The sequence below is a fragment of the Hemitrygon akajei genome, chromosome 4 (assembly GCF_048418815.1).
Source record: "Hemitrygon akajei chromosome 4, sHemAka1.3, whole genome shotgun sequence".
NCBI lineage: Eukaryota > Metazoa > Chordata > Chondrichthyes > Myliobatiformes > Dasyatidae > Hemitrygon > Hemitrygon akajei.
Window position 1 is genome coordinate 1,530,217 of NC_133127.1, and position 17,700 is coordinate 1,547,916.

Consider the following 17,700-nt stretch of genomic DNA (forward strand, 5'->3'; position numbering starts at 1 on the left):
TTCTATGGGTGGGGGCCCAGGCGAGATCTGATAGAGGTTACAAGATTATGAGAGGTATAGACAGGACAGACAGCCAGCATCATTTTCCCCAGAATGGAAATGTCTAATATTAAAGGCACAGGTTTAAGGTAAGAGAGGGTGAAGCAGATGTGTGGGACAAGTTTATTTAACACAGGGAGGTGATGGGTGGCCTGGAATACACTGCCCAGGGTGGTGGTGGAAATGGATATGACAGAGGGGTTCAGACAGAAAACAGTAAAGATAAGGACATTACGTGGGCAGAAGGGATTACGTAGTTCAGATAGGTGTTCAATTAATTAGGTCACAACAACACTGGGCTGTCAGTCCTACAATTGTGGGCTGAATGGCCTCTTCCATGTAGGTCGTATGTTTAAAGCAGTAGAGAAAGTTAGGATTTAGTGAAGACAGGTATCACAGTGGAAAGGGACAGGAGCTGAGAGGTTCCCTGATACACCACAGTAACTTTCAGCATCTGAGGGACGACAGTGGAGAGTGACCTTAAGTCACCATCTTCCCCAGGGCAATGACCAGGTGCTGTGTCTAACACAGAGCGAGCTGGGTTATAGCCCTGATCAGCCAAGCTCGAGTTCTAGCTCACTCTCAGTAGGTTGTGTGACCATCTTCAACTCCATCCCTGAGACCCAGTCCCTGACCTGAACTGTGTCTGCTCATGCTTTTGGCCAAGCCCAAGGTCACCACTGATCCCAGACAGAAAGTGTGGGAACCCTTCAGCACAATATCAATATGGAGACTATTGGAGGGAGAGGGAAAGGGGACAGGAGGAAGAGAGGATGGCTGATCAGAGAAGGGGGGGATGGAGAATTGAGCAGTAGGGGATGGGGGTTGTCAGAGAAGAGGAGGAGGTAAATGGGATGGAGTGGGAGAGAACAGAGGACCACTGACCTTGGTGAAGGCAGCGGTGGGGAACAGTGCAAAGTCAGATGGGGCACGAGCTCCTGGTCGCTGAACGGAGACACGGCTTACCTCATCCTGTGGAGAGAGAGGTGGTGAAGACCAGCAATGTCAACAGCAACCCCCCCCCCCCCAAACCAGTACAGAGCTTTACATTGATGCGCTCAACACTCTGATTCACCACCCCCCCCCGGTAACACCCATTCGCACCCCCCCCCCCAGTACACCAATTCACCCCCCCCCACCCCCCCCCCCCGGTACACCCATTCGCACCCCCCCCCCAGTACACCAATTCACCCCCCCCCCCCCCACCCCGGTACAGAGCTTTACATTGATACACTCAACACTCTGATTCACCCCCCCCCCACCCCGGTACAGAGCTTTACATTGATACACTCAACACTCTGATTCACCCCCCCCCCCCGGTACACCCATTCGCACCCCCCCCCCCCCACCCCCGGTACAGAGCTTTACATTGATACACTCAACACTCTGATCACCCCCCCCCCGGTACACCCATTCGCACCCCCCCCCCCCACCCCCGGTACAGAGCTTTACATTGATACACTCAACACTCTGATTCACCCCCCCCACCCCCGGTACAGAGCTTTACATTGATACACTCTAACACTCTGATTCACCCCCCCCCACCCCCGGTACAGAGCTTTACATTGATACACTCACACTCTGATTCACCCCCCCCACCCCCGGTACAGAGCTTTACATTGATACACTCAACACTCTGATTCACCCCCCCCCGGTACACCCATTCGCACCCCCCCCCAGTACACCAATTCACCCCCCCCCCCCCCACCCCCGGTACAGAGCTTTACATTGATACACTCAACACTCTGATTCACCCCCCCCACCCCCGGTACACGAGCTTTACATTGATACACTCAACACTCTGATTCACCCCCCCCCCCGGTAACACCCATTCGCACACCCCCCCAGTACACCAATTCACCCCCCCCCCCCCACCCCCGGTACAGAGCTTTACATTGATACACTCAACACTCTGATTCACCCCCCCCCCGGTACAACCCATTCGCACACCCCCCCAGTACACCAATTCACCCCCCCCCCCCCCACCCCCGGTACAGAGCTTTACAATGATACACTCAACACTCTGATTCACCCCCCCCCCCGGTACACACCCATTCTCACCCCCCCCCCAGTACACCAATTCACCCCCCCCCCCCCCACCCCCGGTACAGAGCATTACATTGATACACTCAACACCTCTGATTCACCCCCCCCCCCGGTACACCCATTCGCACCCCCCCCCAGTACACCAATTCACCCCCCCCCCCCACCCCCGGTACAGAGCTTTACATTGATACACTCAACACTCTGATTCACCCCCCCCCCCCCCGTACAGAGATTTACATTGATACACTCAACCACTCTGATTCACCCCCCCCCCCCCCCGGTACACCCATTCGCACCCCCCCCCCCCCAGTACACCAATTCACCCCCCCCCGTACAGAGATTTACATTGATACACTCACACTCTGATTCACCCCCCCCCCCCCCCCGTACAGAGATTTACATTGATACACTCAACACTCTGATTCCACCCCCCCCCCCCCCCCGGTACACCCATTCGCACCCCCCCCCCCCAGTACACCAATTCACCCCCCCCGTACAGAGATTTACATTGATACACTCAACACTCTGATTCACCCCCCCCCCCCCCGGTACACCCATTTCGCACCCCCCCCCCCAGTACACTCTGATTCACCCCCCCCCCCCACCCCCCCCCGGTACATGAGATTTACCTTGATGCGCTCAACACTCTGATTCAGCTGTTGCAGACGTGCCGTCTGCTCGAGGAGCTGCGTGGCCGGGCTCACCCTCCTCTCAGCCGCTGCAGAACCTGCAACACAAGATTGGATCAGTCAGGGGCTGCACGGCAAGCCCCGAGCGAAAGCTACAGTGACTGGATACACAGTGAGCTGGCCACAATCACCAGAGGCCTGGCTGAGCACAGCCCAATGGGAGACTCATAGGGATTTGCCGCCTGTAGGTTCCTTTACCCCCCAAATTGCCACCCAACCCGCAACATCCCACCTGAGACCCAGACAACCCCGGGACATCCCACATCAGATCAGACAACCCCAGACATCCCACCTCACTCTCAGACAACCCCAGACATCCCACCTCAGATCAGACAACCTGGGATGTCCCACCTGAGACCCTGACAAACCCCCAGACATCCCACCCTCAGATCAGACAACCCGGGATGTCCCACCTAAGACCCAGACAACCCCAGACATCCCACCTCAGATCAGACAACCCGGGATGTCCCACCTGAGACCCAGAGAACCCCAGACATCCCACCTCACTCTCAGACAACCCCAATCATCCCACCTCAGATCAGACAACCCGGGATGTCCCACCCTGAGACCCAGAGAACCCCAGACATCCCACCTCACTCTCAGACAACCCCAGACATCCCACCTCAGATCAGACAACCTGGGATGTCCCACCTGAGACCCAGACAACCCCAGACATCCCACCTCAGATCAGACAACCCGGGATGTCCCACCTAAGACCCAGACAACCCCAGACATCCCACCTCAGATCAGACAACCCGGGATGTCCCACCTGAGACCCAGACAACCCCAGACATCCCACCTGAGACCCAGACAACCCCAGACATCCCACCTCAGATCAGACAACCCGGGATGTCCCCACCTGAGACCCAGCCAACCCCAGACAACCCACCTGAGACCCAGAGAACCCCAGACATCCCACCTCACTCTCAGACAACCCCAATCATCCCACCTCAAGATCAGACAACCCGGGATGTCCCACCTGAGACCCAGAGAACCCAGACATCCCACCTCACTCTCAGACAACCCCAGACATCCCACCTCAGATCAGACAACCTGGGATGTCCCACCTGAGACCCAGACAACCCCAGACATCCCACCTGAGACCCAGACACCCCAGACATCCCACCTCAGATCAGACAACCCGGGATGTCCCACCTAAGACCCAGACAACCCCAGACATCCCACCTCAGATCAGACAACCCGGATGTCCCACCTGAGACCCAGACAACCCCAGACATCCCACCTGAGACCCAGACAACCCCAGGACATCCCACCTCAGATCAGACAACCCGGGATGTCCCACCTGAGACCCAGACAACCCCAGACATCCCACCTCAGATCAGACAACCCGGGATGTCCCACCTGAGACCAGACAACCCCAGACATCCCACCTGAGACCCAGACAACCCCAGACATCCCACCTCAGATCAGACAACCCGGGATGTCCCACCTAAGACCCAGACAACCCCCAGACATCCCACCTCAGATCAGACAACCGGGATGTCCCACCTGAGACCCAGACAACCCCAGACATCCCACCTCAGATCAGACAACCCGGGATGTCCCACCTGAGACCCAGACAACCCCAGACATCCCACCTCAGATCAGACAACCCAGGATGTCCCACCTGAGACCCAGACATCCCCAGACATCCCACCTGAGACCCAGACAACTTGGGATGTCCCACCTGAGACCCAGACATCCCACCTCAGATCAGACAACCCGGGATGTCCCACCTGAGACCCAGACAACCCCGGGATGTCCCACCTGAGACCCAGACAACCCACCTCAGATCAGACAACCCGGGATGTCCCACCTGAGACCCAGACATCCCACCTCAGATCAGACAACCCGGGATGTCCCACCTGAGACCAGACATCCCACCTCAGATCAGACAACCCGGGATGTCCCACCTGAGACCCAGACAACCCGGGATGTCCCACCACACTCTCAGACAACCCGGGACGTCCCACCTGAGACCCAGACAACCCGGGATGTCCCACCCTCACTCTCAGACAACCCGGGACGTCCCACTTGAGACCAAGACAACCCGGGATGTCCCACCTCCTCTCAGACAACCCGGGACATCCCACCTGAGACCCAGACAACCCACGATATCCAACATAACCCGGGATGTTGCACCTCAGAACCAGATAAGTCATATTTCAACAAACTATACTGTTTTTAATGCAAACCATACTTGAGGTGATTTAATGCTGTCAGATTAAAACTGCCCTGTTGTACTGTCAGATTATTACTTTCTAAGGATATTTTTATCGTAGAGCCCAAGGGGGGGGCCACCCATCACGGAAATCCCTTGTCCCCGCAGACACTGTATGCTCCTTCTGTAGGGACAACCTGGACATGGACGTAAGCCTGAAAGGGGCAGTAAGGCAGAGCCGTTGACTGCCCATTGCTGGGGAGCAGTGAACAGCCATTTGGCCCATGCCTTTGAGCAAATTGTCCAGGAGATCCACTGAGTGACCCTCTTCCCTTAGCAGGAGACGGCAGATCAGGAGTGCAAGGGTGAAGTGCAGCCAGAACTTGAGCAGCAGCGCCCCTCCAGGCCTTTAAACAGGGGCTGCAACCCCTCACACTCCGTGTAGATGAGGTTCGCTGAATCCTCCCAGACACAGAAAGCAGTCTGTAAACAGATTCAGAAATTTTTTATAGGGCACCACTCCACCCCAGATCCTCAATGTATGTACAGTGGAACATTGAAGGTTGCCTCTTTTTAAAATAAACCTACTAAAGTTTATTCACACAAAAATACACAAAATATAATCAAGTATTTACAGGACAGTGAAAAAATTCAAATTAAAATATGATTCTTACTGTCTATAAAGCAATCAATTCACTGGGGGGGGGGCACTGCTCCTGGAAATGCCCCACTCTTCCCAACGCTCCCTCTCCAAGGACAGCCGGGCACAAATGTATCCCTGGAAGAGCCTGGACCCATGAATTAACCATCCTTGCCAGTGCTAAGAGAAAGCCCACCCCCTTTCTGTACTGGGCACTTGTATATAAGGAATGTGGGGCTGAAGTGTAGCCAGAACCTGAGGAGTAGCCCCCTTTAGACACTCACACAGGGGCTGCATCCTCTCACACCTCCAGGTAAGTGTGGTACACTGACTCCTCCCGGCCACAGAATGGACAGGTGGATGGGGTGTCAGTAAACCTGTTGCATAATATTGACGTTCCACCCCAGAACCCCAATGTACAGGAGAAGGACCCCTACATAAAGAGACTTCCACTGGGGACATGCCCCACTGTGGCATGGTGAAGCGGACCATCAGATAGTCTGGTTGCAGATGAAAGCCCGTCCAAGAACCACCTCGGCAAGTCACAGAAGGACACAGTGGACCCTCTCCTGTGAGATATATCGCGGGCCGAGTCCAGTGAGCAATTCCAGCTGACCAGGTGTTAGTGCAGCCTGGACCCCTCTGCACTCCCGAGCCTCCTCGACACCACCATGATGGGATGGAGAGCAGCCAGAGCACCGTCTGGAGGGAGTAAAACCCATACCCGATGCAGCTCTCGATAAAACAAGCACAGAACCCACAAGTGATGTGGCTAATGCTGCCCAATTAAAACCACGTACCCGCCTGCAGGCAATGTATCCACAGAGAAAGTGGGTTGCCAGCGCATGCCACCTTGGAGGGTGGTTACTGTACAGGAGCAGGATTAGTCATTTCAGCCCATCGAGCCTGCTCTGCCATTCCATCATGGCTGATCCCGGATCCCACTCAACCCCATACACCTGCCTTCTCACCATATCCTTAGATGCTCTGACCCATCAGGAAACGATCAACTTCCGCCTTAAATATACCCACGGACTTGATATCCACCGCAGTCTGTGGCAGAGCATTCCACAAATCCCCCACTATCCGGCTAAAAAAAATCCTCCTTACCTCTGTTCCAAAAGGTCACCCCTTTTCTGAGGCAGTGCCCTCTAGTTCTGGATACCCCCACCATATGAAACATCCTCTCCACATCCACCTTTAAACATTCAGTAGATTTCAATGAGATCCCCATGCATTCTTCTAAATTCCAGTGAGTACAGGCCCAAAGCTGCCAAACACTCCTCATACATTAAACCCTTCATTCCCAGAATCATCCTTGTGAACCTCTTCTGGACTCTCTCCAATGGCAACACATCCTTTGTGAGATATGGGGCCCAAAACTGCTGACAATACATAGAAACCCTACAGCACAATACAAGCCCTTCGGCCCACAATGCTATACACAAACATGTTCTTACTTTAGAAATTACCTTGGGTTACCCATAGCCCTCTATTTTACCTAAGCTCCATGTACCTGTCCAGGAGTCTCTTAAAAGACCCTATCATATGCACCTCCACCACTGTCGCCAGCAGCCCATTCCACACACTCACCACTCTCTGCGTAAAAAAAACTTACCTCTGACATCTCCTCTGTACTTCCAAGCATCTTAAACCTGTGTCCTCTTGTGGCAACCATTTCAGCCCTGGGAAAAAGCCTCTGACTATCCACACGATCAATGCCTCTCATCATCTTATACACCTCTATCAGGTCACCTCTCATCCTCTGTCGCTCCAAGGGGAAAAGGTCGAGTTCACTCAACCTATTCTCATAAGGCATGCTCCCCAATCCAGGCAACATCCTTGTAAATCTCCTATGCACCCTTTCCAAGGTTTCCACATCCTTCCTACAGTGAGGCGACCAGAACTGAGCACAGGACTCCAAGTGGGGTCTGAGTGCAGCCTGACTACTGTCTTACCGCCTTGTTTTTATATTCCACTCCCCTTGAAATAAATGCCAACATTGCATTTGCCTTCTTTACCACAGACTCAACCTGTAAATTAACCTTCTGGGAGTCTTGCACGAGGACTTCTCAGTCTCCCTGCAGGTCTGCTGTTTGAACCTTATCTCCATTTAGATAACAGTCCGCACTATTGCTCCTTTTACCAAAATGCAGAATCATACAATTTCCAATGCTGTAATCCATCTGACACTTTTTTGCCTATTCTTCCAATTTGTCTTAAGTTCTGCTGTGATCACACGGAGACCCACCTGGTGACATACGGAGTGACGTACCCACCCGGTGACACACGGAGTGACGTACCCACCCGGTGACATACGGAGTGACGTACCCATCCGGTGACACACGGAGTGACGTACCCACCCGGTGACACACGGAGAGTGACGTACCCACTGGTGACATACGGAGTGACGTACTCACCTGTGGCTCGGTGGGAGATGTCCACCACACGGATTCGTGCACTGATTTGCTGCAGGTTCTGCAGTAACTGGCTGGTCTTCCTGTTCAGGGCACCAATGGCTACGTCTTCTGCCTTTCCCTCCTGGGTCATGGACAGCTTTGGGACATTGATTGGGGGGAGTGCAGCCAACTCAGCATTCATCTGGGCAGCCTATTGCCAGAAAGCGACATCAGGAACACCGAGTACTGAACCCCCACCTTGTCACACACCCCAAGAGCCAACCCATGAATGCGGATCTATGCCTGCATATCCATTCACCTGTGCATCAAGACAGAGCCCAAGGATTTGGTTCTATCCCTCTGTTGTAGGGTTAGGGCCAGTCAACTCCGCTGCAGGGCAAATTGAGCCAACAGGGTCCTGAGCCCTCTGTCTGAATCACCCCCACCCACCCCTCCGTCTGTAATCACCCCCACCCACCCCTCCATCTGTAATCACCATACCATCACCCCCCACCCACCCCTCTCCATCTGAATCACCGTATAATCACCCCCACCCACCCCTCCGTCTGAATCACCCCCACCCACCCCTCCGTCTGTAATCACCGTATCTCTGATCACCCCTCCATCTCCAATCACCCCTGGTCTCCGATCACCGCTCCATCTCCATTTGGATCACTACTCCATTTCCATCACCCCTCCGTCACTCCCCATCTCTGATCACCCATCGTTGATAACAGAATTCTGGCATCCAGCTCCCAGCACAGCCTGTGAGCATCCCAGTAACCGCTGAACCAGACAACTTGGACGTTGGCGACTTTGTGGATAGTGTAGAGGACTGGCAATGAATACAATGGGATATCGATCAGTTGCAGATAGGGACAGAGTAATGGCAGATGGAGTTTAACCGGCCACATATGAAACATTGCACTTTGGTAGGTCAAACGTAAAGAGACAGTACACTGTTGGAGGCAAGATCCTTATTACTGTTGGCAAGCAGAGGGACCTTGTTCACAACTTCCCGAAAGAAGACATATGGCATGCTTCCTTTTATTAGTCGAAGGCAGTTATATTTCATCTTTATAAAACTGCATCAAGAAAATTGAATTTAGTTGTAGTTGCCCCATTAGAGGAAGGATGTTGAGGCTATGGAAAAGGTTTGCCAGGGTGCTGTTTGCATCAGAGGGAGGAGATTGTAAAATTCTGGAGATGGTTGCAGAGCAGGTACATGGCTCCTGAAAGAGGTGACACAGAGTAGTGAAAAAGGCATTTGACAGACTGGCCTTCATTGGTTAGGGCACTGAGCTGAAGATGTTGTAGGATTGTGTTTAGGTCAGGTCACGTATTCCAGTCAGAAGGATGATGCTAGTCTGGGAAGAAGTCCAGAGTTTCACAAGGACATTACTGGGGCTGGAGGACTCAGGTAAGAGGAGAGACTGGACAGTCTGTGAGACTTTTATGCCCCCTGGAGTGTAGGAGGCTGATGGGTGACCGAATACAGTGGATTCCACTTCACTGGGCCAGTGCTTATTTGAGTCAACACTTAAAGAACATAAACGAATCACGAAAATAGCTGGGATTCCCATTGTTCATTTAGGACACGATGATGGTTAATCAGGACAGGAGGTTGTTTTTGAATAGTTTCTAACCAGCATCAGTCATGTGCACTTGTGCTTGGAATCTACACTGTGCTTAATAGAACATAGAATAGTACAGCACAGTACAGGCCCTTTGGCCCACTATGTTGTGCCCACCCTTAAACCCTGCCTCCCATATAACCCCCACCTTAAATTTCTCCATATACATGTCTAGTAGTCTCTTAAATTTCACTAGTGTGTCTGCCTCCACCACTGACTCAGGCAGTGCATTCCATGCCAACCACTCTCTGAGTAAAAAACCTTCCTCTAATATCCCCCTTGAACTTCCCTCCCCTTAACTTAAAGCCATGTCCCCTTGTACTGAGCAGTGGTGCCCTGGGGAAGAGGCGCTGGCTGTCCACTCTGTCTATTCCTCTTAATATCTTGTACACCTCTATCATGTCTCTTCTCATCCTCCTTCTCTCCAGAGAGTAAAGCCCTAGCTCCCTTAATCTCTGATCATAATGCATACTCTCTAAACCAGGCAGCATCCTGGTAAATCTCCTCTGTACCTTTTCCAATGCTTCCACATCCTTCCTATAGTGAGGCGATAGTACTCCAAGTGTGGCCTAACCAGAGTTTTAGAGAGCTGCATCATTGACTTCAAGATGGTGGCACGACGCAGTCTGCAGCAGCTTCTCCGGAGTTGATATCTGTTATTTGTCAAGCGGAGTGCCGTGCACAATCCTAATCTGATGAAAAACAGAAGTGGGAGCACGGAGGAAAATCTGGAAATCTCCAGGAAGGCCTTCTTCGTTGCTGCTGCTGCTGCTGCGAGGACCGGGTCTCTGCTGAGAAGAACAGGCCCCCAGTCCTCGGGTTCGTGTTGCCGATGGCCGTTGATGAGGGCGTCTTAATACACTCGGCAGAGGATGGTGCTCGGAGAAGCTGTGCTGGAGGGGATGGTCGGAGGCTCGGAGGTTCGACGGACTCGGAGTCTGCTGCGGTCAGGTTGCTTTCATTGTGTGCTGCGTCTGTGAGGCTGGGTTCGACGGAGCTTTCATTGTGTGCTGCGTCTGTGAGGCTGGGTTCGAAGGAGCTTTCATTGTGTGCTGCGTCTGTGAGGCTGGGTTCGACGGAGCTTTCATTGTGTGCTGCGTCTGCGAGGCTGGGTTCGACGGAGCTTTCATTGTGTGCTGCGTCTGCGAGGCTGGATTCGACGGAGCTTTCATTGTGTGCTGCGTCTGCGAGGCTGAGACGGGTGGCGCTGTAGAAGTCCATAGTGGGGGTATTCCCTTCTGCTGCTGGCGTGGGATGACGAGTCTATCAGGGAACCTGAGGACTTGTGGAAACCGTGTGGTGGTTTCTTTCAAACTTACAGTCTTTTAACATCTTTGTACTATTTTTACCATGCCCATGGTCTGTTTTTTATCAAATTATGGTATTGTTTGCACTGTTGTAACTATGTGGTTTTGTGCAGGTCTTGTAGCTTTAGTTTTTGGTCTTGTCTGTCTGGTGGGTTTGGAGCTCCTTTCCAGGAAACACGCTAAGACAGTAGCGCGATATTAATACGCAGCAGCCTCTCCGGACTCTGGATTGGGGATTGCCAAACGTTATGTGGATTTTCTGGTGTAGCCTATTTTGTCATGTGCTTTGTTGATACCATTCTGGAGGAACATTGTCTCATTTTTTAACTGCATTGCATTTGTGGTTTTTAAATGACAATAAACTGAATCTGAATCATTACCTCACAACTCTTAAACTCAATCCCTTGATTTATGAAAGCTAACACCCCATAAGCTTTCTTAACTACCCTAACTACCTGTGAGGCAACTTTCAGGGACCTGTGGACACGTACCCCCAGATCCCTCTGCTCCTCCACACTACTGAGTATCCTGCCATTTACTTTATACTCTGCCTTGGAGTTTGTCCTTCCAAAGTGTACCACCTCACACTTCTCTGGGTTGAACTCCATCTGCCACTTCTCAGCCCACTTCTGCATCCTATCAATGTCTCTCTGCAATCTTCGACAATCCTCTACACTATCCACAACACCACCAACATTTGTGTTGTCTGCAAACTTGCCAATCCACCCTTCTACCCCCACATCCAGGTTGTTAATAAAAATCACGAAAAGTAGAAGTCCCAGAACCGATCCTTGTGGGACACCACTAGTCACAACCCTCTAATCCAAATGAACAGTTTTTAAAGTGAACAGTTTTAAATAGCATCTGTTGCATGTGTTTGTGGTCAAAAAGCAGTAATTTTTTGTCAATGACAGTTGGCAAGAAATAAACAGTATGATCATTCAGAACTGTTTTGCTTACTGCAGCTTCAAGCATTGAGACTTGGAGATGCCAGAAATGGCCAGGAGTGAAAATGAAACAATTTCACTGCTTCATCAAGTTAGGAACTACGAAGAAGTTGGAGGTATTGACTATCATCTTCAATGTTACAATGAAAATGAAGATTTGGAGAATGCAATCGTCAAAAGCATTTCTGAAGGCAGTTCTTCATCTACACTGGGTGTCTAAACGCAGATGAATAGACAGATAGGAAGTGAGATGAACTCGGGATGACGATGGGGAGCAGGTACCATACCTTGAGGCGGGTGTTGTCGGTCCTGAGCTGTCGGAGGGACAGGCGAAGTGCATCAATATGCTGTAGCAGCAGGGGCGAGTCTTTCACCTGCACTGGACCTGAGCCTCCTGAGCCCGACACTGCAGAAAAGACTGAGAGTCAGTGAGGTTGGGGGAGAGGGAGATGGGGGGAGGTGAGTGGGGGGTGCGGGGGGCGGTGCAGGGGGAGCGCAGGGGAGGGATTGGGACGGAGGGGGTGAGGGGGGAAGCAGGAGGAGAAGGTGACAGAGTGGGGCAGAGAAGGGGAGAGGGGGAGTTTAGAGATGCGTATGGTGTGCGTAGGTGGCCGTGCATGTGTGGGAGACACGAGTGGAGGTGGTGGACATGTTCAGGGTGAAGTCGGCAAAAAGAGACTGGGACAGGGTGTCTGATCACCCCCACACCTCACCCCCCTCCTTCCCCTCTCCCCTCCCCAATCCCTCCTTACACCTTACCCCCCCCCCACACCTGTGATGTTGCCTTGAATGCTGGGGGTCCCAGAGCCGGGAGACCCCCGCAACCCCTCTACAGTCCTCTTGTTCTGGGAGCCAAGCCGCTGTTTCAGCTCCAATTTCTCCGACTCCAGCTGGTCGATGTCAGCCTGGAGGGCATCCATCGTCTCCTCAAACTCCCTGTGGGGTAGAGATCATCAATATGGGGAGGAGAGACACAACCCACTTCTCCCCCCCTCCAAAAATCACCTTCCCTCCCACCCACCACACCTTATCCATTCAAACTCCATGCGAGGGGGGAAGAGACACATTGTCCTTCATCTCCTTGCAGAAGGAGGGGACAAGCCACTTGCCATACCCACCCCCAGCTCCCACAGCTGATCTTTACTTGTTACCTGGATGATGCTTCACTCTGTTACCCACCTAATCTCTTCAAAATCTCTTGGGCTGCAATTACACGGTCAGTCAGCAGGGCAACAGGACATGCGACTCAGCTGGTCCAGACTGACCAACGTTCCCATCTGCTAGCCCAGGTTCGGACCATATCCCTCTAAATCTTTCTACCCTGTCCTTTAAAATGTTTTTCATGTAATTATGTATCCTGGCAGCTCATTGCACAGGATGACTAGACTGAGGGTAAGGTTGATCACAAATAGAAGAAGGAAGTTGGAGGTGGGCCACAATCACTGTGAGAAGTCATTCATCGGTCAGGTTGTGTGAGGTTTAAAAAGAGCTCAGGGCCTTTCGGAACGCAGGGCTCCTTATCCCTAGCCGAAACAGAACATTCTACCAGCAGGGTAAACTGCTTTTACAGAAAACTCACTACTTTTTATTTCTGTTTTTCCACTACTTATTTAACTATTTGATATACATATATATACTTGCTGTAATTCTACTTCCTGAGGAGACTTAGGTCCTTTAAAATCAGCCGGACGATGTTGAGGATGGTCTACGAGTCTGTGGTGGCCAGTGGTATCATGTTTGCTGTTGTGTACTGGGGCAGCAGGCTGAGAGTAGCAGACACCAACAGAATCAACAAACTCATTTGTAAGGCCAGTGATGTTGTGGGGGTGGAACTGGACTCTCTGACGGTGGTGTCTGAAAAGAGGATGCTGTCCAAGTTGCATGCCATCTTGGACAATGTCTCCCATCCACTCCATAATGTACTGGTTAGGCACAGGAGCACATTCAGCCAGAGACTCATTCCACCGAGATGCAACACTGAGTGTCGTAGGAAGTCATTCCTGCCTGTGGCCATCAAACTTTACAACTCCTCCCTCAGCGTGTCAGACACCCTGAGCCAATAGGCTGGTCCTGGACTTATTTCCACTTGGCATGATTTACTTATTATTATTTAATTATTTATGGTTTTATATTGCTATATTTCTACACTATTCTTGGTTGGTGCAACTGTAACAAAACACAATTTCCCTCGGGATCAATAAAGTATGTCTGTCTGTCTGTGAAGGCTAGAACTTAAGATTAAGAAGTTGGAGGTATAACAAGTGTAGGCAGTGGAATGCCCCTCCTGTAAGATGTGCGATTTCAGGGTACCTAATGGTCTCCCTGATGATGACATCTGCAGGAATTGCACCCAACTTCAGCTCCTGACTAACCAGGGCAAGGAACTAGAGCTGGATGTATTCAAGGATACTCAGGAAGCTGAAAGCCTCAGAGATGAGACTTTTACTGAGGTGGTCACACCCAGAGTGCGGGCTTCTGGTAGAAGATGGGTGACCACCAGGAGAAGTCAGTGCAAGGTTCCCCTGTGACCATTCCCCTCACAACGAGTACAACCCTTTGGATGTGGCTGGGGGTGTGATGGACACAGCAGCAGTGGCCAGGCCAGTGGCACTGTGGCTGGCTCTGAGGATCACCGGGTAAGGATGGTGTGTTGCCTCCCAGGTGCTGGGGTCAAGGAGGTCTCAGAGTGGCTGCAGAACATTCTCGAGAGAGGGTGAGCAGCCAGATGTCATGGAGCACATCTGTATCAATGACATAGATAGAGAGGGGGAAGAGGTCCTGTGCAGTGAGTATAGAGTGTTAGGGAAGAGACTGAAGAACAGGACATCCAATGTAGCAAACTCTAGATTACTCCCAGCGCTACATGCTAGTCAGGGCAGGAATAGATGAATGAATGGCCATGGAACTGGTGCAGGGGCAGGATTTCAGGTTCTTGGATCATTGGAATCTCCTCTGGGGCAGGAGTGACCTGTACAAGAGGGATGGGAAACAATATCTGGGCTGGGATGTTCACGAGCACTACTCAGGGGGATTTAAACTAGTCAGGGCATCAGGTTTGAAAGTGCAGAGATGGAGAGGAAGGTAGATGTTGGGGCTAGTAAAAGCTGGCAGGATCGAAGTAATAGATATGTTAGGACAGATAGCTTGAAGTGTGTGTATTTTAATGCTAGGAGTCTTATAGGTAAAGGTGATGAATGATGATGGATCAGTACATGGAACTACGATATTATGAGCATTACTGAGACTTGATTGACAGAAGACCAGGAATAGGCATTTAATGTCCCAGGATTTCTATGTTTTAAATTATTTCCCACTTGGAATCAATAAAATACTTATTATTTTAAAAAAAGCTAGAGAGGGAGGTAAAAGAGGTGGGGGAGTATCAGGGACAATATCACAGCTGCACTCTGAGGGGAGAGAACGGAGTGCTCGTCCACTGAGTGTATATGGGTAGAACTCAGGAATAGGACGTGTGTGATCACTCTGATGGGATTGTACTACAGATACCCAATAGCCACCGGGAAATCAAGGAACAGATATGCAGCAGATTAAAGAAAGGTATAAAATCAATAGGGTACAGTGGACAGGTAATGGTCAGTGGTTCTCAGTGAGTAAATAGTCTGCAGTTCCCTCAATCATATTTGTCAGTAACCTATCAGTAGTTCCCTGTGGAGTTCAATAACTACTCAGGAATCATTCAGCAGTGCTATACAGCAGACAGGTAATGGTTAATGGTTCTCCGCGAGTAACTGGTCTGCAGTCATACAGAAGGCTGGGTAACTACCCATAATTCCCACAGTAACCACTTTGTCTCCACTCACTTCTCTTTTTTCTTCAGCAAGTTCTGCACCTCATCGAGCTTGCCCTGGATCTTGTCGACCCTCTCGTCAGCCTCTCTCGAAGCAGAGTCCAGCTTCTTCTCCAGCAGGCTCAGCCGCACGCTTGCCTCACTCAGCTCCTCGCCCTGGGGATCACAGGTCTCAGTAACACTGCTCCATCAAACCGCACCCCGACACACCGCTCCCCATCAAAACTGCTCGCTGTCAACACCGTGCCACCATCCACTGCTCCGTCAATGCCACATCCCAATACACTGAGATCTGTCATCGTCGCACCCAACACGCCACTCCCCATCAATATCACACCCCGACACACCGCTCCCCATCAAAACTGCTCGCTGTCAACACCGTGCCACCATCCACTGCTCCGTCAATGCCACATCCCAATACACTGAGATCTGTCATCGTCGCACCCAACACGCCACTCCCCTTCATCATCACACCCCAACACGCCACTCCCCTTCTACGTCGCACCCAACACGCCACTCCCCTTCTACGTCACACCCCAGCACGCCACTCCCCATCAATATCACACCCCAGCACGCCACTCCCCATCAATATCACACCCCAACACGCCGCTCCCCTTCATCATCACACCCCAACACGCCACTCCCCTTCTACGTCGCACCCCAGCACACCACTCCCCATCAATATCACACCCCAACACGCCACTCCCCTTCTACGTCACACCCCAGCACACCACTCCCCATCAATATCACACCCCAGCATGCCACTCCCCATCAATATCACACCCCAGCACGCCACTCCCCATCAATATCACACCCCAGCACGCCACTCCCCTTCATCTTCACACCCCAACACGCCGCTCCCCTTCATCATCACACCCCAACACGCCGCTCCCCTTCTACGTCACACCCCAACACGCCACTCCTTCATCATCACACCCCAACACACCACTCCCCTTCTACGTCACACCCCAACACGCCACTCCCCTTCATCTTCACACCCCAACACGCCGCTCCCCTTCTACGTCACACCCCAACACGCCACTCCTTCATCATCACACCCCAACACGCCACTCCCCTTCTACGTCACACCCCAGCACGACACTCCCCTTCATCATCACACCCCAACACGCCGCTCCCCTTCTACGTCACACCCCAACACGCCACTCCTTCATCATCACACCCCAACACACCACTCCCCTTCTACGTCACACCCCAACACGCCGCTCCCCTTCATCTTCACACCCCAACACGCCACTCCCCTTCTACGTCACACCCAACATGCCGCTCCCCTTCATCATCACACCCCAGCACGACACTCCCCTTCATCATCACACCCCAACACGCCGCTCCCCTTCAACGTCGCACCCCAACACGCCGCTCCCCTTCAACGTCGCACCCCAACACGCCGCTCCCCTTCAACGTCGCACCCCAACACGCCGCTCCCCTTCAACGTCACACCCCAACACGCCGCTCCCCTTCTACGTTGCACCCCAACACGCCGGTCCCCTTCAACGTCGCACCCCACACGCCGCTTCCCTTCAACGTCACACCCCAACACGCCGCTCCCCTTCAACGTCGCACCCCACACGCCGCTCCCCTTCAACGTCGCACCCCAACACGCCGCTCCCCTTCAACGTCGCACCCCAGCACGACACTCCCCTTCATCGTCACACCCCAACACGCCGCTCCCCTTCAACGTCACACCCCAACACGCCGCTCCCCTTCAACGTCGCACCCCAACACGCCGCTCCCCTTCAACGTCGCACCCCAACACGCCGCTCCCCTTCAACGTCGCACCCCAACACGCCGCTCCCCTTCTACGTCGCACCCCAACACGCCGGTCCCCTTCAACGTCGCACCCCACACGCCGCTTCCCTTCAACGTCGACACCCCAACACGCCGCTCCCCTTCAATGTCGCACCCCAACACGCCGCTCCCCTTCAACGTCGCACCCCAGCACGACACTCCCCTTCATCGTCACACCCCAACACGCCGCTCCCCTTCAACGTCGCACCCCAACACGCCGCTCC

At 52.5% G+C, this 17,700-nt stretch overlaps 1 protein-coding gene across 12 annotated transcripts in view; it reads right to left on the bottom strand.

The window, feature by feature from the left end:
* The window catches only part of LOC140726062 (dynactin subunit 1-like), a 225,943-nt gene that overhangs the window by 5,503 nt on the left and 202,740 nt on the right, over positions 1–17,700 (bottom strand). For 11 of the 12 annotated variants that reach the window (XM_073041983.1, XM_073041984.1, XM_073041985.1 and 8 more), the window contains 6 exons: positions 15,684–15,826; positions 12,635–12,798; positions 12,150–12,268; positions 7,996–8,185; positions 2,715–2,812; positions 853–1,011 (listed from right to left, as the gene is read on the bottom strand). In XM_073041983.1, coding sequence (XP_072898084.1) covers positions 868–1,011; positions 2,715–2,812; positions 7,996–8,185; positions 12,150–12,268; positions 12,635–12,798; positions 15,684–15,826 — 858 coding nt within the window. In that variant the 3' untranslated portion in view covers positions 853–867. Of the gene's footprint in view, positions 1–852; positions 1,012–2,714; positions 2,813–7,995; positions 8,186–12,149; positions 12,269–12,634; positions 12,799–15,683; positions 15,827–17,700 lie in introns of those variants that run through there. The other variant, XM_073041988.1, reaches the window with a different exon arrangement.